At 34.2% G+C, this 21615-nt stretch overlaps 1 protein-coding gene across 3 annotated transcripts in view; it reads right to left on the reverse strand.

Moving 5' to 3' along the window:
• The window catches only part of LOC124357837 (protein cramped), a 66347-nt gene that overhangs the window by 38653 nt on the left and 6079 nt on the right, over positions 1 to 21615 (reverse strand). For all 3 annotated transcript variants that reach the window (XM_046809905.1, XM_046809904.1, XM_046809906.1), the window contains exons 2-6: positions 18403 to 18645; positions 16004 to 16273; positions 15058 to 15261; positions 13188 to 13378; positions 11636 to 11848 (exon numbers count right to left, since the gene is read on the reverse strand). In XM_046809905.1, the coding sequence (XP_046665861.1) occupies positions 11636 to 11848; positions 13188 to 13378; positions 15058 to 15261; positions 16004 to 16273; positions 18403 to 18595 (1071 nt within the window). In that variant the 5' untranslated portion in view covers positions 18596 to 18645. The remainder of the gene's footprint in view (positions 1 to 11635; positions 11849 to 13187; positions 13379 to 15057; positions 15262 to 16003; positions 16274 to 18402; positions 18646 to 21615) is intronic.

Below are 21615 nucleotides of genomic sequence, written 5' to 3' on the forward strand. Positions count from 1 at the left end.
ATTTTTTTAACGTTTCACCTTTATCAAGTCTTTTAAGAGCTTCTAGTTTTGTTTTTATCGGTACAAACTTTCTTTTACTTTTTGAACTCATAGTTCACTGTACAATGAACACATAAACACTTCAGAAAATATTTTTTTACTAAAACTTAATATTTAGACAAGTACTGTACGTTGTAAATAACAGACGGGTAAGCGCACTGCGATCGTAATCTAGAACAACCGTACTGCAGTCGAACGTGATGAGCAACGGACTGATTTATTTTTAGACAATACGGGGCGCGATGTTCCATGGCCTTGACAATAGGGTGGGGGTGGGGCGGTGCAAATGAAGTGGCACTGATGAGTCAGGCTACCGGCTTCTCCAAGTAGCCTAGCACTCAGTTTACAGACATACGCTCGAGTGTGTTGTACAAATATGTCATATCACATTTTATTTTTTTTACGTGTGTTGGCTCGGATTTAACGGAACCTCGGACTATTGAGACTCGAACTATCGGGACTCTACTGTAATATGTACTAGTTTTTAATTCAACATATGAATGGAATGGGATTGATTGATTAAAACTATATAGCCGACTCAAATGACCAAGTAAGCAAGCAGTGTCAATGATTTTGAAAGGAATATCCCTTGAAATATGGAGAAAAATGAAAATACAGAACCTACAAATTGTAAGATGGATATAGGCTTGCCATCTAAAAATATGTTTACTAGAGTACGCCAGATTGGAGATTCTATCAGAAAACCTAGTATGAATATAGAACTCCATCAGCATACCTATCTTAGATGCAGATCTTTTTAGCATACCTAGTCTAAATGCATATCATATCTGAGTCTTTATTATTTTTTTTTTCGAGTTGTGTGTTTACATTTTATGGTTATATTATTCTTTATTCTGTTTATTTTTTTTATCTTATATATTTATACTGTTATGCTTCCTGAAGATGTGGGTTTACAATCCCACAAAATATATAGTAGGAGGAGCCTGGGATGCTAAATTTGCAGTTACTAAAGCGTCATGGGGACCTATTGGATTGTGAAGATTAAAATCTAAAACAAAAAAAGTTTGCCATTAATTATAGTGGGGAGGTGAGCGTGTGCAAATTTTCAAAAATGTAAAAATAAAGTAACATGAAAATATTTGAGTGCGTTAAACATTCATAGTGTCTACACGCTAAATCTTTCTGATAACTGAGAGATATTAATCTAATAATAATAAGAATGATACAAAAATGCCCTTTGCAATACAGTAACTATGTTGAATGTTCTACGATAAGTAGAAATTAAAAATGCCAAGTTTCAACTTGATATCTTAAACCATTTTATAGGTACAAATTATTTTCTAATAAACACATACAGCCAGACAGACATATAAACTAATTACGGGACCCTGTATATGAAAGGAAATATACAGTAGGCACAGACCTACTAAACATTTTCTTATTGTAATTAAACCAGGATAAGACTTGCTTACAATCATTTGAAGGGTATACCATGACTAATAAACAGCTAAATTTAACCCTTTGGGCACCACAGCAACATTTTACCTTCACAGGAAAACCTTCTCAAAACTGCCAAGGTGACGATCCGCCATTGAAGAATGTTATCATAAATTTAATGAATCATTTTTATTTATCATATTGTTTGTAATTTCTTAACTATCCTATAATAAAAACATATGTAATTAGCATAACACTTTATATTCATTTTGATATAAAAAACATAGAACAAAAGCTGGCGTCTAAAACTTGTGGTTGGCACTAAAACAACTCACTGTGTATAGTAATCTGTTTGGTCACATTGTTAAATAAATCTCATTTTAGAGGTTAGGATTTGTTAAGTGCTATTTCTGGTAACTGTTTCTTTGTTAAGAACAATACACAGGCATATATTAATTGTGATCATTTAACCGTAAGAGAAGTTGACAGACAATTGAAGGGTTGAGTGGAAGAAGAGGGTAAGTAACATTTTTTTTTCGAAATTGAGTTAGATGTATGGATGAAGGGAGTAAGTGATCCTGTATTTGGTACACTGGGTCCCATTGTCCTAACTGCAGTAACAGCTGAGATATTATTTTGAATTTAGGGGGTAAGTGCAGAAACTAAACTCGAAGTTTGTGGATGAAGGAGGTAAGTGCTTCACTTGCCCCCTTTTTCCACTTAAAATTGCACTTACCCCCTTCATCCACTTACTCTTTGCGCACTTGCCCCTTTTTTCCATTACTCTATGCGCACTTACCCCTTTTATCCAGTACTCTATATGTACTTGCCTCCTTTATCCACTAAGAACAGATGATTATTGTTGGTTTGTCATCATCTGTGGTTGAGGTTAGATGTGAATGTAAACACCAATTTTTGTAAAGCAGTGAAGTATTTTAGCTGAAATGTCACGCAGGGCGGATATCATACTTGCATTAGCTACTAATGCTCTAAAATCTAGTGCATCCAAAGATTCTGAAACCCAGGATGAAGTATGTCACAGTAATAATGATGATTCTAACCTAAGAAGTGCAGAAGATGGTGTAGAAAACAACAAAGTAGATAGATTATTTGAGCCATTAGAAGGTAAGCAATGTTACTAAAACAATATAATTTTTTAAATTTTCTACCATAATACTTAATTTAAGTTATTAGGTCTTTTCCAGAAGCAGTTTAGGTTAACAGCAATTTAGACCTAGGCCTAAGTAACACTCCTAAATCTAGAATAGCATTGCCGTTCTGAAAAGTAAAGTTATGGAGTAATCCCATTATAGTGTTTGATAAAACTATTTAGTAAAATGTATTGATTGTTCGTTACAGGTAGCGTTTGGCTTAATCTTTACGATCCTAAACTGAACTATGCCAACAATTTCTTGTATGCTTTTCAGATTACTCTGAAATTTTATTCTCGAAGTAGGCTAAGCTGTCATCTATATTCATGATCTGTTAATCACTTAGGCTAGACTACAACATTTGTTGTGTGTGGCCAGGTAAATTAATATTACTAGTACACTCTAAACTGTAGTCAATACAAACTTTAGGCTATATGTATTCTCGGAATAAAAACTTGTTTCTATGCTTATTCTTTTCTTTGCAAATTTGTTTTGTTTGATTTCAGAGGAGGAGTACATAGAATCTGGCAGTGATAGATCATTATTCAGCAGTGATGGACAGGAAGAGTATCAACCTGACTTAAACGATCTGTCATCCAGTGATGAAGATGAAAGTTTCACACGGAAAGTCAAGATGGAGAATAAAGAAAAAACGAGAAAACGTAAATGTGCTTTTCAACATAACAGTGACGAAGATATCATTCCAGGTACAGATAGTGATAGTGATAGGCCTAGTTATCTTTTCCAAAAAAAGGCAAGAAAAAATAATACATCTACATGCCTTAATCTTAGCATTGAAATTGCCGAACAATGTGACAAAAGTAACCGGGATACTCAATCCGAGGTTATTGACAATCAATGTGAAGAACACGTCATTGAACCACACAAGAAGAGAACTAAAATATTTAATCTGCCACAAAAACAATCTAGAAAGAGACTTCCTATGCCTGAAACTTGGAAAAGAAATAAGGCTAAACTTGCTAGGGAATGTGGAAAAAGCTATGTAACCCATAAAGGATTGGTTATAAAAGAAAAGATAGTTAATGAAGGTATCTTATGCAATGAGAAGTGTAGGTTTAAGTGTAATGACAACTTTTCCATTGAAGACAGAAAAGAGATCCTCGCTAGTTTTTATAAGCTAGATACTAATTCAAAAAATAATTTGTTGTTCAAATCTATCGTACCTGTGCCTGTAGATAGGTCCAAGCAAAACGTTTCTAAAAAGAAAAGTCGGTCTTACCAATTTTATGTCCGTAAGAACAATGAAGATAAAAGAGTTTGCAAGAAAGCCTTATGTTGCCTTTTTCAAATAGGAAAAAAGAAAATTGAATTACTACAAGAAAAAATGAAAGATGGAATCAGTGCAGCTCCCCCAGACAAAAGAGGTTTTCATATGTCCCGACCTCACAAAGTACCTATTTATTGTAAGATACATTCAAGAGCACATAAAATCATTTCCTTCAGAGTCCTCGCACTATTCTCGAAATGTTAATGCCTACAAAAAGTATCTTTCTCCATTGCTTAATATTCCTAACATGCATAAGTTATATATAGATTTATGTGAACTTGAAAACAAACCCGAATGTTTCAGAGTAAAAGTCAGTTTCTACCGAAGAATATTCGACAGAGATTTTAATTTGTCGTTTGGTATCCACGAAGTGACACCTGTTCTACATGTGATGCAGGAGAAAATACAGAAGAACATCAAGAAAACTATAAAGAGGCATTTGCACTTCACGAAGTGACACCTGGGAAAAAGTGATGCAAAAGGAGAAAATACAGAAGAACATCAAGAAAACTATAAAGAGGCATTTGCACTTCAGAAAAAGGACAGGGAAAAAAGCAAAAGTGACTGAAAAAGTGTGTTACATGACTGTTGACTTGCAGCAAACCATGCCACTACCAAAATTAACAACGTCAAAAGCATTTTACTTGAGACAGCTTTGGTTTTATAACCTAGGAGTACATATTATTACTAAAGAGACAGAAAAAACTGACTTTTGCACTTGGACAGAAGATGTTGTGAATCGGGGCAGTAATGAAGTGGCAAGCTCCTTGCTCACCTTATTCGAACTAGATACAACCTTAATATATTGTGACCACTTAATTATATGGTCGGATTCTTGCACAGGACAAAATAAAAACTTCTTACTGATCTTACTTTATCAGTACATGGTGGCCAAAAAAATGTTCAAAATAATCGATCATAAATTTCCGGAAGTTGGCCATAGCTATCTGGATTCAGACCGTGATTTTGGTCGCATCGAAAAAGAACTCAGAAAACACGAAAATGTATATGTGCCAAATCAGTACCGAGAAATCATATCTAAATCAGTTAAGAAAAACTTTGTTGTAGACATGTCATCTCATTTTAGACATTTTGAAGGATTTGCTGACAAACTGGGCCTAAAACAAAGTAAAAAGGATCTTCTGGAAGAGAATGTCAGATTCCGTGACGGAATAAAGTGGATAAGGGTTGACGAATTCGGTTGTTACTTATACAAAGAGACCTATGATGAAAACACACCATTTAAAAAGGTGTCCCTGATAAAGCAGGAAAGAAAAGGCACAAAAGCTAATAATAAGAAGGGGAATGATCATCGAACATTGTCTGAAAATGTTTTTAAGAATGTTTACATTGAAAGTAAGGAAAAACGGTATGGGACTGTAACCAAAGAGAAACTCAACAATTTTAAAACACAACTTAAATATGGTAAAGGAGAATATAAGTGGTTTTATCAGAGAGTAATCGAAGAACAAGAAAACAGGTACCGGGAGAAAGAATCTGAAGAAAATGAAGAAGGGCAGATAAACAAAGAGTGACCAGTGAAAGAAACAGAGTAAAGAAAAGTGACAAAGAGTTTTACATTGAACCAATGAGAAAAACTGATTAATTAATAAAATAGACTAATATCTCTTAACCTATTTCAAGCCTTTAAAATAATAATAAGATTGTAATTTTTTATAAGTAGACTTTAGTTATTGTTTTTAAAATAGCTTACAAGAGAAGGCATAAATACTTAGATGTTGTATTTAACAACAGTATTTTTTACTGTGTAAAGTTTATCGCTGAGGAAAGACGACTTAAAATACACTGTTCTCTTTTTAACTTCTTTCAAGCATTAAACAATAATAGTAATGTGCCTTTTTGAATGAGACTAGGTTTTAGTTATTTTAGTTACCGTTTTATACCAAAAGAAAGACTTAGATATTACCAAGTTTTATCATTGAGATAAGGGTGTTCTCCATTTAAGTTCATTTAAGCTTTTAAATAGTAATAATATTGAGCCTTTTTGTATTTTAAAACTAGATTTTAGTTACAATTTTTATTACCAACACGAAAAGACTGATAAGTTACCTTTTCATAAGAGTATTTACACTGTTAAGAGTTTGTTGTTGTGCAACAATCTTATCTAAAGGTATTCCATAAGGTAACATTTCAAATAAAGTTCTGTCTTTTACATAATATATCTTTGTATTATTTTACAGTACTTAACCCCTTCTTCCATTCCCAAGTACCCCCTTTTTAAGTGGAAAAAGGGGGTAAGTGATAGAAAAGTTGAAAATTTAGTAGGAAGGAGTATTTGAATTTTTACCAGGAGTTGCCACAAAAAATGTATGTATCTTTCCCTCCCAATGCCGTTTTCAGGGCTGAATTAAATAAAAAAATACAAAAGTTATAACTTAAAAACTTTAGGTCCATTTTTCTCAAAAGTGGCAAAATGTGACTTACCCCTTTCTTCCACCCAACCCTTCAATTACTAAGTGATGTGCCAGGTAGTGAGAGTAATAGTTAAACCCTGATTAACTAACGGAAACCCAGTTTATCGCAAATGGCTGTAGAAGTATTAAAAACAGTTTGAGTGTCCATGAATCAAGAACAGACAAAACAAATCATTTTGGCACTTGGCAATCCCACTATAATATTGACAGCACTCAAAATATTTACTGACAGTGCAAACACAGCACATTCCACGCCTGACCTATATTGACAGAGTTGCACTGCTCGCAACTGAAATTAACTCAGTTAACTGATCGCAGTGAAAACTATGTATAATGCTTACATCAAGGCAAGGATTTTAAATTGATAAACCATCATACCTTGACTTAAGCAGCCTGCCAAAGCTTTAATAAAAAACAGTATTTTAATTTATTGGACTACAAAATACTTTAAAAACTGTCCAACCTACTCATAAATTTTTATAATAAGATCCAGTCAAGCCTGTTCCTAAACAGTCCTAACATTTTTATACCAGGATTTGAAAACAATGACATCAATAGGACTGAAGATCGGGGACAAAGTCTTTGGCAAACTGAGAGGTTACCCACATTGGCCAGGCATTATTGAAAGTATTATTGACAATGACAACTCAAGTAAAACCCCATGTTATCAAGTCAGATTCTTTGGAAGTTATGACCATGCCATAATCAAACAGTCTGACATCTGCCTTTACGAAGACAACAAACAAAAATATGGGTTGCCGAAAATTAATAACTATAGAAATAAAAGATTTAATTCAGCTTTAAGGGAAGCAGAGCTAAGTAAGTCAATCATACAATACCAAGAAACGCAGCCAAGTCCTAAAATCAAAGAAATCGGAGTGAAGATTGACAGTTGTGGAGATGTGGATGACCTTGACTTAGAGAACTCTTGCCGCCGAGGCTGGCAATGCACTTCTGCTAGAGAACTCACAATTGAAAGAGCAACTAAATAATCTGAAACTGGAGAACTCCACACTAAAAAAAGAGTTAGAAATGTATAAAACCGCTTCTGAGAATATTTTGGAAATTCAAGCCACCATAAAAAATAATGAGGATTACATTCAAAGCCTCACTGATAAAAATAGCGAGCTCCTTCAAGAAATGTCCTTCATTAAGAAAAAAGCTGAAAAGGAACATTTATTAAATGAAGAACTGATATAGCAAGCTGATCTAGAAAATAGTAACTATAACATCAAAATTAACCAGCTCAAAGAAGAATTGCTCAAGAAATCTAGGTTAGCAGAGAGTGATGAATCTACCCTTAATACAAGGATTGATATACTTTTGGCAAATGAGGAAAAATTAAGGAAATTAATTAATGATCATACCCTGACCAAAGTAACCATGGAAAGTGACCTTATGTCTCTTCCTCAGAAGCTTAAGGATCATGAAGACATAACATAACTAGGCTGTATATTTCGTCCTTCCTTAGAAAATTCAACGGACAAGATACAAGTGTTTCTATAACACAGGAAATTCAGCCCCTCTCCTTTCATTGCCACTCCCCAACCCCCTTAATACGCCCTTATACCTCACTACAGCAAGAACTGTCCGATCAACTTAAACACCAGACTTTAAATATAACATCTGACTTAAGAGAAAGACTCAGCATTGGGATGACAGCAGGAAGCCAAACCTGCAATAAAGAACTGAGAAACCATTTAACCCCAGATATGACACATAAAAAACAATCAATGACAGGAAGCAGCACTATAAAAACCAAAAAAAAACTGACATCTAACAAATTGCTTTTAATGAAGGACAAAAACGATAAATCCCAGAGGAAGAGAACAAACTGCTTTAGCATCTCTTTACAAGTAGCAAAAAGTAAAGCTCTTAATTTGAAAGACATTGTTATGGGTAACTGTGAGAAAACTACATCATCCGGGCCTCCTACAACAGCAAAAAAACTTGGTCCGAATGAAACTTATGAAGACTTCTACAATAACAATATTGAAGAAGCCATACGCTTACGACAAAACCCTTCACCAAGCAATTTTTAGAGAGTCCTCAACAAACTATGTCCCAGGGGTAGTATACACAGACTCGACTAAGCAAACTTCAAAAACTCAACAGTTTAAAATATTACATCAAAATGTTGACAGGCTCAGCAATAAAATCGATAGGGTAATACATCTATTACAATACATGAGCCTGATTTCCTTATTCTGACTGAGCATGGTTTAGCAAAAGACCACTTCCATACCACTAACCTTGTTGGTTACAATTTAATCACAGACTTCAGTCGGAATTACCACAAGAAGGGAGGAGTAGGCATTTCTTGTAAAGAATCACTTGTATCTACAACACAATCTATTTCTACCGAAGGGGTAAGCGTGGAATTAGTCTGTGAGGTTGCTATGGTACAAATAAAACTGAAACACCATAACATGTACATAGTTGGCACCTACAGAAACAAGGGCAATTTGGAAGAATCCCTCGAAATCCTTTCACAAGCATTGGAAATTGCACCAACATAGAGTTGCCCAATAATTATGATGGGAGATATAAATATTAACTGCTTAGCTGTGAATCGTGACAATGTGAAATTGGAGGAAATGCTGATATCCCACAATATGAGTAGGATGCCACTTCCTCCTACACATATAACTCCAGTATCACAAAGTTCAATTGACTGTGTTTGTTCAAACCTGGAGGATGCTAAGATCTCTGTGCAAGTATTAGATGAGGGGATATCAGACCATACAGCTCAGCTTTGCTGTGTCAATGTTCAACTTAATGATGCACCATTTCCAGTTATTAAAAGAAGAATTTTTTTCAGGTAGAAATAAGGCCATTATTAAAGATAGTCTAAGCCAAGAAACATGGATAGAGTTGCAAACTGCTCCTGACATAGACACTGCATATAATTATTTCAGTAATACAATAGGTATGATAATTAACTTTGCTTGTCCTCTAAAAACAGCTAGAAGAAAAAAGAAGAAAATAAACAGAAAATCAGATCCCCCAAGCTGGGATTTGGATATTCTACGAGCACATTCTAGATACAACACCTCAGGCCTTTTATTACATAAGCAAGATATGGCTTATAAAAAGAAAGAATATGACTTTAAGGCTTAAGGAATTGCGACGTCAAGAGATCTCCAGTAAAATTTTTTCATCAGAAAATAAATCAAAAGCTCTTTGGGCAGTAATAAATAGTGAAAGGAACCATAAAACACATACATTTCCTAAAGAGTTAATGGCACCAGGTAATGAAATGATTACTGATCCTAAACTAATTGCTGGCTTTCTTAATTCAGTGTTTGTTACGGCAGCTGACAATGCTCTAGCAGCTAACCCAAGACCACCTTCTGTACCTGTAATAACTCATTTTAATGTTCCACCTTTCACACTGCAACCTACTACAACTGAAGAGGTAAGCCATGTAATAGCTCAATTTCGTACAAAAACATCATCTGGAATTGACAAAGTTTCTTCAGAATTACTTAAATTTTGTAGTGAAGAGTTAGTTCAACCATTAACACTCCTAATAAACAAGTCGTTTGTAGAAGGAAAATTCCCATCCCGACTGAAATTTGCCACAGTAATACCCCTTTTCAAGCAGGGTAGCACCTCTAATGCAAACACTATCGCCCGATAGCATTGATACCCACAATTTCAAAGGTTTTTGAAAAAGTGGCCTTAAATAGACTTGTTGATCATCTTGTACAGTACAATCTGCTTACTGATTGACAACATGGTTTTATAAAGGGTAAATCTACAATAACTGCTATTGTAAGTCTACTAGAGTATATCATAGACCATCTTGAAGAAGGAGATATCACTACATCCTTTTTACTCGACTTCAGTAAGGCATTTGAATGTCTTAACCATGAACAACTTCTAAATAAATTGGAGGCTTTTGGTGTATCAGGTACTTCTTTGGAATGGTTCAGTAGTTACTTGACAAATAGACAACAAACAGGTGGTTGATTTAAATATACAGACAAGGGTGTAACTCGCTTAGTACGATCTAGTCCGCTAATAACCTCCAAAGGAGTTCCTCAAGGGTCTGTCCTCGGTCCTGTCTTATTTATACTGTTTACAAGCAATCTTCCCACATACCTGGAAGAATATGCATCCACTATTATGTATGCGGATGATACTGTTCTACTGTTTAGTGATAAACATCCAGAATCACTTGAAGTTTCTTCATATGTTGCAATGAACATGGCTACTCAGTACTGCCACATTAATAACCTGGTGCTTAACGAAACTAAAACAAAACAACTAGTCATGGGGAGTAGAAAACATGAAGTAGGACTTTTACCAAATATCGACGCAGCTGAAGAAGCTACGTATTTGGGAGTTACAATTGACATAGGCCTCACATGGAACTTGCACATTGACAACCTCTGTAAGAAATTGAGTTCAGGACTTTACCTGATTCGAAGAGTGAAATCAATAAGTGACGTCAGCACTGCAACTATTGCGTATTTTGCCCTTTTTGAGACTCATCTTCGCTATGGAATCTTGGTCTGGGGTAATTCCAGTGCAGCAAACATTCATAGATTGTTAGTCTTACAGAAAGAATGTGTCAAGAGTTCTAGCAGAGTTGCAGCCAAGGGAGAGTTGCAGAGCAGCTTTTGCAAGACTTTTAATCCTGACTGTGGTGTCATTATACATCTTTGAGACAATAATGTTTGCACATAAGAAGAACTTGTTAAAATGTCATGATTTACACCAATACAACACACGACATGCTGCTGACTTCGCACTACCAGAACATCGTACAGCCCATTACAAAGAGAAACCATCCTACATGGGGGCGAAGCTGTTTAACTATCTACCTGCTGATATTAAAACACAAGAGAACCTCAAGACCAAGCTGAAAAAATGGCTTTTTAAACATTCTTTTTATGCTATTGACGAATTTTTGAACTGGAGAACTTTGAACCATCATTATAACTAATTTGAACTTACCTGATGAGACCATGTTTTAAAACTGTAATTACGCTATTACAACATTTTTTATTGACGCTTTTGTAATTCTCTATGAATTGTACAAATAAAGTATATTGTCTATTGTCTGAAGAGGCTGTCAATGAAGGACAATAATATTTTTTTTATCTAGTAATTTTTGTAGTGTATAAATGTGTCATTATTACAAAAATATACTTATATTTTTTTTATCCTAAAATATTTTATCATGGCTAAGCATGGTTTGAAATGTTTGTCTGGCCACTCTCTTACTGGCCAAATTGGATTTAATGATAACAAAACTAAACCATCTCATGGAAATGTACTGCATGCATCATACAACTAACAATGCTGCTGTTTACCTGCTGGAGAAGGCTGGGGACTTGTTTCGCCATAGGATGAAAGCGCTCTTCATACGCGAGCAAACTCAACTTGGAGCTTGTGGCTGTCTCACTGAGCCGTACACTGGGCTCGGTGACGTGTGTGCCAGGCTTGGGTCCTACATGTAACCTCCAGTTCTCCCTCTCCTGGGGCTCCCCCTCCTCCGCCTCCACCGTACTCAGCAGCTGCTCCATCTGGTACTGTCAAGGAGCCTAACTCACCTTTGACTCCTCCCAAAATGTTCAGTTTTTCAAATATTTTTATGTTGTAAATATTTTCAGATTTTCTACAAGGTTACATTACTTATTAAAATTAATTCATTTCTGAACATTCTTGTGATAAAACAGTTTTCTATATTCTAAAAACACTTGCTAATAGTCTATGCAGTTTTAGAGCAGGTCCCAAAATGGTGGTGTGCAATTACAAAACATAGTAGATTTTTGGTCCTGGTACAAAAAGTGTTAAATTACCAAAATTACATTCCAATAAAATTGGAGAAAAAAAAATGTTGGTACATATGCTTAGAGCAATTTCTGGCACGAATACAGTTCCACCACTGTAAGGGTTAAAATTTAACTTCATTTACTGATTTCCTGGCTTATTTCTCATTGTATATTTGTTATTGGCTGAGCTTTAGCGAAAATTGAGGCTGTAAAAATTGTGATTTATGTCTGTCTGTCTGCACCATATTTTCAAACTGAACTGACCTATATATGAAATTCTCTATGAAGCTTTATTTCTGTAAGAGGGAACACTGAGTTCAATAATGATGTCTATCACTCCATGGGATTTGGCTGAGCATAAGCGTATACTTTTACATTGGTCTTATGACTAACCATGACGGCAATAAGAAAATACCAGAATAAATAAATTTGTAAACAAACCCAGTACATCCATAAGAAATTTAAACATGTAATATAGTAATACATAGCCTAATTATCCCAACACATACATAATTTTATGATGACTTGGTGTGTAGATTTTTATTATTTAAACACTGATATAAAACCCAATTTAAGGAACAAAAATCTCAATGCATCAGTGGTAAGATATGTCTAGAAAGATTTCTTACGTTGAGTTCAAATTTTGCATGTAACTTCATTTGTGTTATTTTCGTATCAACTTTTTTTGTATGATTGTCTTTCTGTTTATCTGTCTGTAGGATATCTCGAGAATGAAATGAGCTGGATTTGAAATTTTACTTGCAATCTCAGTGAAGCCTGTTTTGACATGTGGTGTTGGCGTACTTCTACCTTGTTTAGGTAGTACACATCAGAAATAAGACCAAGTTTTTCAAAAATATTTCAATTGAAATTTATAGAAAACTTAGGTTAGTAGTCAAATGTCTTAATCGGAGAGAGCAAAGTTAATTAAACCATGTAATGTTGTAAATATTTTCTTTAAATAAATATCATAGAAAATAGAAAGATTGTAACCCACTTCTACCAAGAAAGTCCACGAGGATCTTCAATTCATACATTAAGGGTCTGGTTAAACTGTATGTACTCTACTGTAACAGTTAGTAAAGGATACAAGTCTGTGGTCACTAGTCTGCCAGCGCTGTTGCAGATACACCAGGAGGGACTCAAGCCGCCGATGTAGCGGCTGCACTGATCTCACCCTAGGATTCTGGGCCAGGGCCTGCACACGGCACCAGTCCTCGCTGTAGCGGGGTCTCAGCTCCACCGTCACACATGACGGCAACCGCAGTTCCTCCGAACTCTCTGTCAGACCAACACATAGTTACTAACAGTGAGCAACAAGCACCAGTCCTCGCTGTAGCGGGGTCTCAGCTCCACCATCACACATGACGGCAACCGCAGTTCCTCCGAACTCTCTGTCAGACAAGTTATCACATAGTTACTAACAGTGAGCAACAAACACCAGACCTCGCTGTAGCGGGGTCTCAGCTCCACCGTCACACATGACGGCAACCGCAGTTCCTCCGAACTCTCTGTCAGACAAGTTATCACATAGTTACTAACAGTGAGCAACAAGCACAGACCTCGCTGTAGCGGGGTCTCAGCTCCACCGTCACACATGATGGCAACCGCAGTTCCTCCGAACTCTCTGTCAGACAAGTCATCACATAGTTACTAACAGTGAGCAACAAGCACCAGACCTCGCTGTAGCGGGGTCTCAGCTCCACCATCAAATATTACGGTAACCACAGATCCTCCTTGGGAGGAACTTTTAGATACTGAATATACATTTCTTGTGTCACGAGACTACTTTGTACGTTTTCCGCAGTAAACCTGTTAAACTACTGTACATTAACTGTTGAGCTATAATACATGTAGTTAACACCTTCACTACAGCTCTATACCAAGTGTTCTTGTCTTGTGTCATGACGCTACTTGGCACTGATGAGTCTGCTGCAGCGAACGTGTTAAAATAATAAAAACGCAAATGTGTTCTCCTCTGGCAGAGGCAGCTGAATTAATTTACTCCAAAAATGCCAAAAGCGTTTAGTGGTAATTCAGTTTATTTATTTTTCTGCTTCCTTAAATAATTATCAAACAATAATGGATTACTAGCATAATACATATTTAAGTATTCTAAAATTTTACTTAGTCATAATCAATTTTAGAAATAAGTACAATTTTGTAATATACCAAATACTATAATTGTTTAAACTGAGATTATGCAATTACCAATCATTACACCAATTTAATTAATTATAGTAAAGAGGTGTGGCAACAATTGAATAATATGGCTAATTGTAAAACATTTGTTAGGATTTAATCTTTGTGAGACAGTTGTGTGAAAAATATTGTATAATTTACTTACTACTAACATTGTTACCAACTTGAGTGCAAGCAACACTTACCTTTAACAAGATTATTTAAAAAAATAATGAGTTAATCTATTCAAAAGACATCAAATTACTAGATCTTCACTACCTGTCAATTATTATCAATCCAAACTCAAGAAAGAAAATATTCATAAGTGAACTGACAACTATGAAGATTTTTAGACCTTCCATAATACTAAGAGAAAAAAAAGGATTATGAAATATTCTGTAACCTATGGCTCACTACTGATTTTTTCAAGCTACCTTACTGTGAGTTTTTCCAATTCAATAAAAAACACCCATATTTCTAAAATGTAGTTTTATAAAATTACTAAGAGCACTAGAATGTCTAGGTCCCCAATTTCTTGCAAAGTTACGCAACTGTAGATAAGAAATATCTAGCATATAAATTGTTTTGTTATGGATATCATTTTTATTTATCATTGTTTAGCTTGTAAAATATTACACGACAATTGCCATTGTACTTGACTGACAAACTAATAAACCATAAAGAAATATTAGTTACGCCAATGTACGTTATTGCACAGCAGTTAAATTTATTAGTTACAAAGGCTATGAACTAAATAAAACTTTTGCAATGACACGTACCTTCAATTTGGTTGATTTTTCTAAGGGCTTTACACAGAGGCGTCCTCAGTTTTCTCACTTTTCCTCGAAACTTGAGCTGAGTGGAACCACTGTAGATCATCTCACTCAGTTTCTCGTAGTGTTTCTTGTGTGACAGACTGATCTTCTTGCGAAGCTCACCAAAGTTGATCAATGCATAAAGTTCCTGTGTTTGTTTCTTTAAGTCTGCAATAACAAGATTTTTATAATTGATAACAAAGCAGAGCCCAGAGACACAGGCTCAGATATTTAACAGGAACATATTATGTTGTACACACCAATTAAGATATAATTACTATTATGTAGTTGTGAAATTTTTTTATGGTTTACATTTTCCCCTAATTGGGCAGTGTTTTGAGCTAACAATGGAGAAGTCTTTTTTATTTGAGTTTTGTAGAATGCACATTTTGTCAACCGTACAAGAATTTAGCCCTGAAGTGTTTACTAATTGCAGATCCATTGAAATTGATAAGATAACTAAAAAAGAACGTTAACTTATCTATTGTTTGTCAGTGAATTCCTCTAGTTATACAATGTAGACTAAAAGCGGATTCAATGTCAAGGCATTGGGACTAAAAACCTTACGTAAAAAGTGGAATTAATTGATGAAATGATGGTGAACTAACCTTCATGTACAATGAATGAACCATTTAAGAACCCATGTAGTATTTGAGGTTTAAAAGAAATAAAGATTAAATTATTAACATTATTTTTGATAATTAAGAACTGCTATAGGAATGGTAATAAACTTCAAGATAGATTACAAATTCACTATTCTGTACAACTGTATAAATACTGCTCTTTAAAGTTAAACAAAAAAGTATCTTTTACTGTAACTAGATAATGTTAAATAAAGTGTTATTTTTACAAACTTATTTATTCATTTTAGTTTAATGGTAGACCTAGGCTACATAATTATTATACTTACAGGAGGGAAAAGTGATGTGTTTTGACAGAATAGACCACATTCTGTAATAGAAGAATCTCACTTGGTCTTTTGTTTTTGTTTCTTGACCACCCCTCCGTTTTGCTTTCTGAATTATATAGTTGTGAATGGCATCAATGTCCTTGCCATATTCATTCAGAGCCTCAAAGAAAGCACACTTGTCCTCTGTAGACCAGTCCACTCGTTTGGCTCGAGGCTTCCCTTCGTTGCCCACGGGTACTTCAATTTTCCTCTCCTCCTCATGATTAAGTTCTGGAAGTTAACGGTGATGTTATAATATAGTCCAAACTTTAACTTCATTTGCAGTAACACAGTTGAAAATAATGGATACAAGAACAGAAAGGAATGATGGGATTGGTGCCAATAATCATAATACTGATATCCTTTATTCATCTAACCCAACACATACTGAATGGTCAATTTACTGACACAAAGCAGCACCTGTAGCTCTAGTGGCAGTCATTTTTCATCTCTAGTTGAGTTATATATAATAATTAACAGAATAAAAGAGACAATGGCTAAGAAGAAAAAAAACCTGACATTTGACTATTACTCTTTGATTTGTAACCATGAATATTATAAATTCAAGACCCAGTCCGTTACACTGTTAGATAATTTCTAATTGAAAATATTAGTGATATTGATTATTTTTAGATTTGTACTATACTATTATATCGATGGCCAGTCTGTTAAAACATAACATGTTCAATTTTGAATCTGGTCTTGAAATCAATATTTCATGTATTGATCGTTTGTTTTTATTAGTTGCCATCTGCAATGGTGTCGCGGCAGATCACATTCTGTCTTCTAAGAGTTTTAGTAACTTAGTGGATAACACATTCAATGAAAGTGAAAATGAAATGAGTGATGGTAATGTTGATGATGACATTTTGAGTAAAAGTGACGAAGAAATTCAAGAAAATGATGTGACAATGCCTAACCTTCAAATTTGGGAATAAGCAAGGCACAAAACGACCTAGTAATTGACATTTATATTTAAGAAAATGCACATATTGTTGTAAATAAATTGAAATGTGTACGTAAACTTGAAACATGAGGTAATAAAATACAATGTTAACATGTTATACAGTAGTTTAACATTTTTAACTGACCATAAACACCCACACGATTTCCATTGAGAAATTAAATTTATAATTTGGTACTGAGAGTAAAAAATTGTAATTGTAATTTTAATTGGTAGTAAACAGGTTAATACATAAACGACCTAGTGGAGAATCGTAGAAATACATTCATGTAGTTTCGATTGTGCCTAGTGCAGTGGGTTGTTTTTTCATTTTATAAGTTATAATTTCATGCTGATTCACTGAGGCTAGTCATCTGTTTCAGTTCAGCAAATATGCATTAGATGATATATTGGAACACCAAAATTGTTAAGGAAATCTGCTAATTCTATTTCATATTTGTTCACATTTGTTGCTACATTTGTCTTATTCATTGAGCTCATATTTATGTAGTTGGTGGACGTGATATTTATGGATTGCAGGTGACGATTAGGAAGCAAACATTTCTGCAACTAGCGATATTGTATGGAATGTCCCATGAAAAACATTCAGATTAATTTTTGTGGAAATTTGTATGAATGAAGAAAGTAACTGTTATGATAAAAACAACTGGATGTTGCACTCTGTATCCATACTGCTTCAGAGTCTTTCAGATCACTAAAATCTTCTAAAGATACATGTGAACACTTGATTAAACTGGTAATGGTCATCTTGTTTTGTACGTCAACATATGTATATATTATATGTATACATATGTAAATATTAACAAAAATTTATTTTCCTTTATATTTTAAAATTTGTATGGATATTTAAAAAATATTTGTTTAGTTCCAAAAAAGCATAAATTTTGTGTACTAATTATGTTTTTTTTTTTTTTTTGCTTTAGTACACTTAATATAGCAAAATACAACACAAAAACTCACTTTTCAGACATGATTATTATGAAAAACTGTCTATTCAAAGTGTTAAAGGAGTAATCCAGAACATTAATGAAAGAGAATGTTGAAGTGATGATTGTGCACTAGGGAAAAGAGAAAATATAATGAAATGATAGATAGTTTTGAATTCAAACTATTGTTTTGACATCAACTATTACAAAAACCACAAATATCTTCTAAGATATGCTTATACAGGTTCTCTAAATATGTGAGAATGAGATAAAAACTCTTTAAGAACACATTGTTTTAAGATGACTAAATTCCACGAAAAGTGAACAGTCATTTGATTTATTATAAAAGTTTATGACAACAGTTTAAAATAGTGTGTGACAAAAGTTTAAAATAGTATATGACAAAAGTAATGACTGTGAATAATGCCTACAAATTCAAATAATCCGTCTGAATAATTTTATGAGCTCACCTTTTTTATCAGTCGAAATCTGAGCCAAAGAATCAAGTTTCAGTTTCTTTGATACTCGTGCGCTAGTTCTTAGTTGAATGCCTCCCTCAGAGTCTGGCTGCTGAGTGACGGATCCCAGCGGCTCGTTGCCATTCAGCACAGGACAGTTGCTCGAAGATAAAGAATTGTCTTCAGACTTACATTCTACTTCCATACTTCAAAACACAGATCATGAATTATGGCGCTCAACTGAAGACCTCAGCTCTGAAATAAATATGATTTGGTTTACACTCCTGTACACTATAAAGCAGTAATATAATTTTACCTCAGTAATTAGCGTTATTTTCAAACTTAGAATACTGAAAAGATTTATCCTATGTTAAGGTGTACTTCCAATTAAAATATCAAAATAACGTCATATACAGTTAATTTACTTCAATATTTAACAATGAAGTACATAATTTCAATTAGGATAAAAACAGGTTTGCTAATTTTTATTTATATTGCATTATATTGTTGATGAAACTATGACCGTTTGCTATGAACTTGTTCAATACCTATATGTTGAGTAGGTGGACACAAATTTATAACACACTTTGTGTATTACGTTTATCCCATAAACTTTAGGAACTAGTGTTATTTAAACAGAAAAAAACTACACCCTTCATGAGCATGAGCTTATTTTGGTTGGTCAAGGTCACACAGTATAATACAGAATTGTTATTCATCACATACTGAAGTGACTACAACAGCAACATTTCTTTATCATCCTCAAAACAGTAGTAATGACCTCTTGGCCAACTAAGTAATGTATCTTTAACGGTTAGCTCAGTGAATAAGATCAATCTTTGCTTAGTAGGCTCCAAATTAACATAGGGTACCCAATGCTCATCAGAAATTCCAAATCTATTCAGTAGATCATCTATTTCCATATCATTACAACATATCAGATTTATGAGAAACAATCATTTGTTACCCTTCGTGATTCTCAGTAAGAATACAGTGGAGTCCCGCTAATCCGAACACGTGTAATCCGAACGTCGGTTAATCCGAACAGGTCCAGGAGGAATTATTTATAACGATAATGAACAGTTATAGGAACTAATTACTTAAAAAATGAAAATGGGTGCATCATTTCGTACATAAACAAAGGAAACTTTAATTAAATAGACATACAGTATTTTATTAAGACAAATTGTGTACGGTACAGTACTTAAATAATGAAGTTAAATACAGTACCAAATTGAAACTTATAGGTTAATAGTATGAGTTAAATTACTGTATTAAGAAGTGAAATCAAACAAAAATTGGACGTACAATACTGATATTATTATTGAGTACAATATTAATTGTTAAAAGACATAAATTCAGTTATTGTCTTCTGTCGCATTGAAGAGAGTCTATTGGATGACGCGTAGTTTCACCATCGTGTCATATAAACATGATATCGGCAGGTGTAGCAGTAGCCTGTTGCTCTAAGTATCGTAGTGCAAGGTTAAGCGCTGCTGCACCGTCTGCGTGTGGCACCAACTCTCCTTTATCACCCAGGTTCTCGTCGTCCCGTAGCGCATGGACCCGTACAATATCCAGTACGCTCACATTGCTTAACAATAGAACTCTCACACTAAATACGGTAAATGTGCTTAGTATTTGCAAACACATTTATTTGTCAATAAATACAATGCAACAGTCAGAAAAACATGTTTTAATAAACAATGTTGATAATTCTATAACAAAATAGACCCATTCTCAAGTTTAAAACCGTATTTTTTTCTGTAATTCTGGCTAATCCGAACAATCACATAATCCGAATAGGGCTCGGTCCCAATTAGGTCGGATTAACGGGACTCTACTGTACTTGGAAACCAAAGAGCACAAAACTAGTGGTAGCCTAACATTTTAGTCATGACATCGTGCAACAATCCTAGAAATCTACAGAACACTTTCAAAGAGTTCAAATAACTTTAAACATCTTACTTAATTTTAGTACGATTTTCAATTTTATTGTTCATTTTGAATGATTACGGTAAACTAACAGCAACTATTGTGTCTTTTCCACTTTTTCACCTTAAGATATAACTGTATGCATCAATACATCAATAGAGTGACTACTTGGTTCCACTACCCCTCATCTCAGACTTACTTTTCCAAAGCCCTTGTACTTTATATCGAGACCTTTGAACACAAGGAGAGTGAGATTGTCACCACTCAGATTAAATCTTCAGTCTATAGACAATAAAAAGAAACTGGGCAAACATAAAGCCTTTCTTAGCAGGTCATCTTTAGAACATTCCACGAAAGCTCAACTTTCAGTGTATTAGTTCCTACGGTTAAAGAGATTAAATGTGGTTAATACTAATAATGATAAAAACCATACTTGAAAATATTCAAACAATACAATAGGTTTTCCACAAATTTGTTAGAACTCTTTCCCTGACTTAACATCATTTATGGTGGGATGGTGTCTATCTTTTATGGTTGAGTCATATTCATATTTTGATAATCAATGTTAACGTAGTAAAAGAAACATCTGTTTGTTATTTTAACATTTTTTTTCACTTAATGACAATTGATACTTCAGTTATCGACTAACACATTGGATAAACTTAGGGATTATTATCCTGTTGACTAACTGGCACATCACTCGAGAGCGTGTCTTGTACCACCAGCGGTACCTCCGATCTCTATGCAAGATCTGCCATCCGTCGTTAAACTATATTTATCGTTTGAAGAGTTATAGTTGTTTGCCTGAACACGCATGTGATCTAGCAGAGAATGGTAGAAACAATTTCAAGTGGTTTCTATTGTGTATAGGCTTCTTTTAATCATTTCTTTTCAATTATGATTACTGGTTCATTCATTATAGCTAGTTTTCTATTTCAGAATATAAAATTGCAAAAGCTATCACCTGATACTACCAGTTACAAAAAAAAAAATCTGACACAGCTACGATACAGGTTTGCTAATTTTTATTTATATTGCAATAACCTACTAACCAATGAGCTATATTAAGATGATGTTCGTAGTAAGGTACATCATTTGAAAAAATTGTTGTTCCATTTTGTCTTATTTAGCAAACGTAAAATACTTTTTTCATAGTCGAAGGAAATGATATTTATAATTGTATGTGATTGGAAATAAACATTTACAGTATATGATATGCAATTTTACAAAATTATGAAAATGAACTGTTGGATGAATTTTTGTAGGAATTTTTTTTTTTATAACGTAGAC

The sequence above is a fragment of the Homalodisca vitripennis genome, chromosome 3 (genome assembly GCF_021130785.1).
Source record: "Homalodisca vitripennis isolate AUS2020 chromosome 3, UT_GWSS_2.1, whole genome shotgun sequence".
In the NCBI taxonomy this organism is placed as follows: domain Eukaryota; kingdom Metazoa; phylum Arthropoda; class Insecta; order Hemiptera; family Cicadellidae; genus Homalodisca; species Homalodisca vitripennis.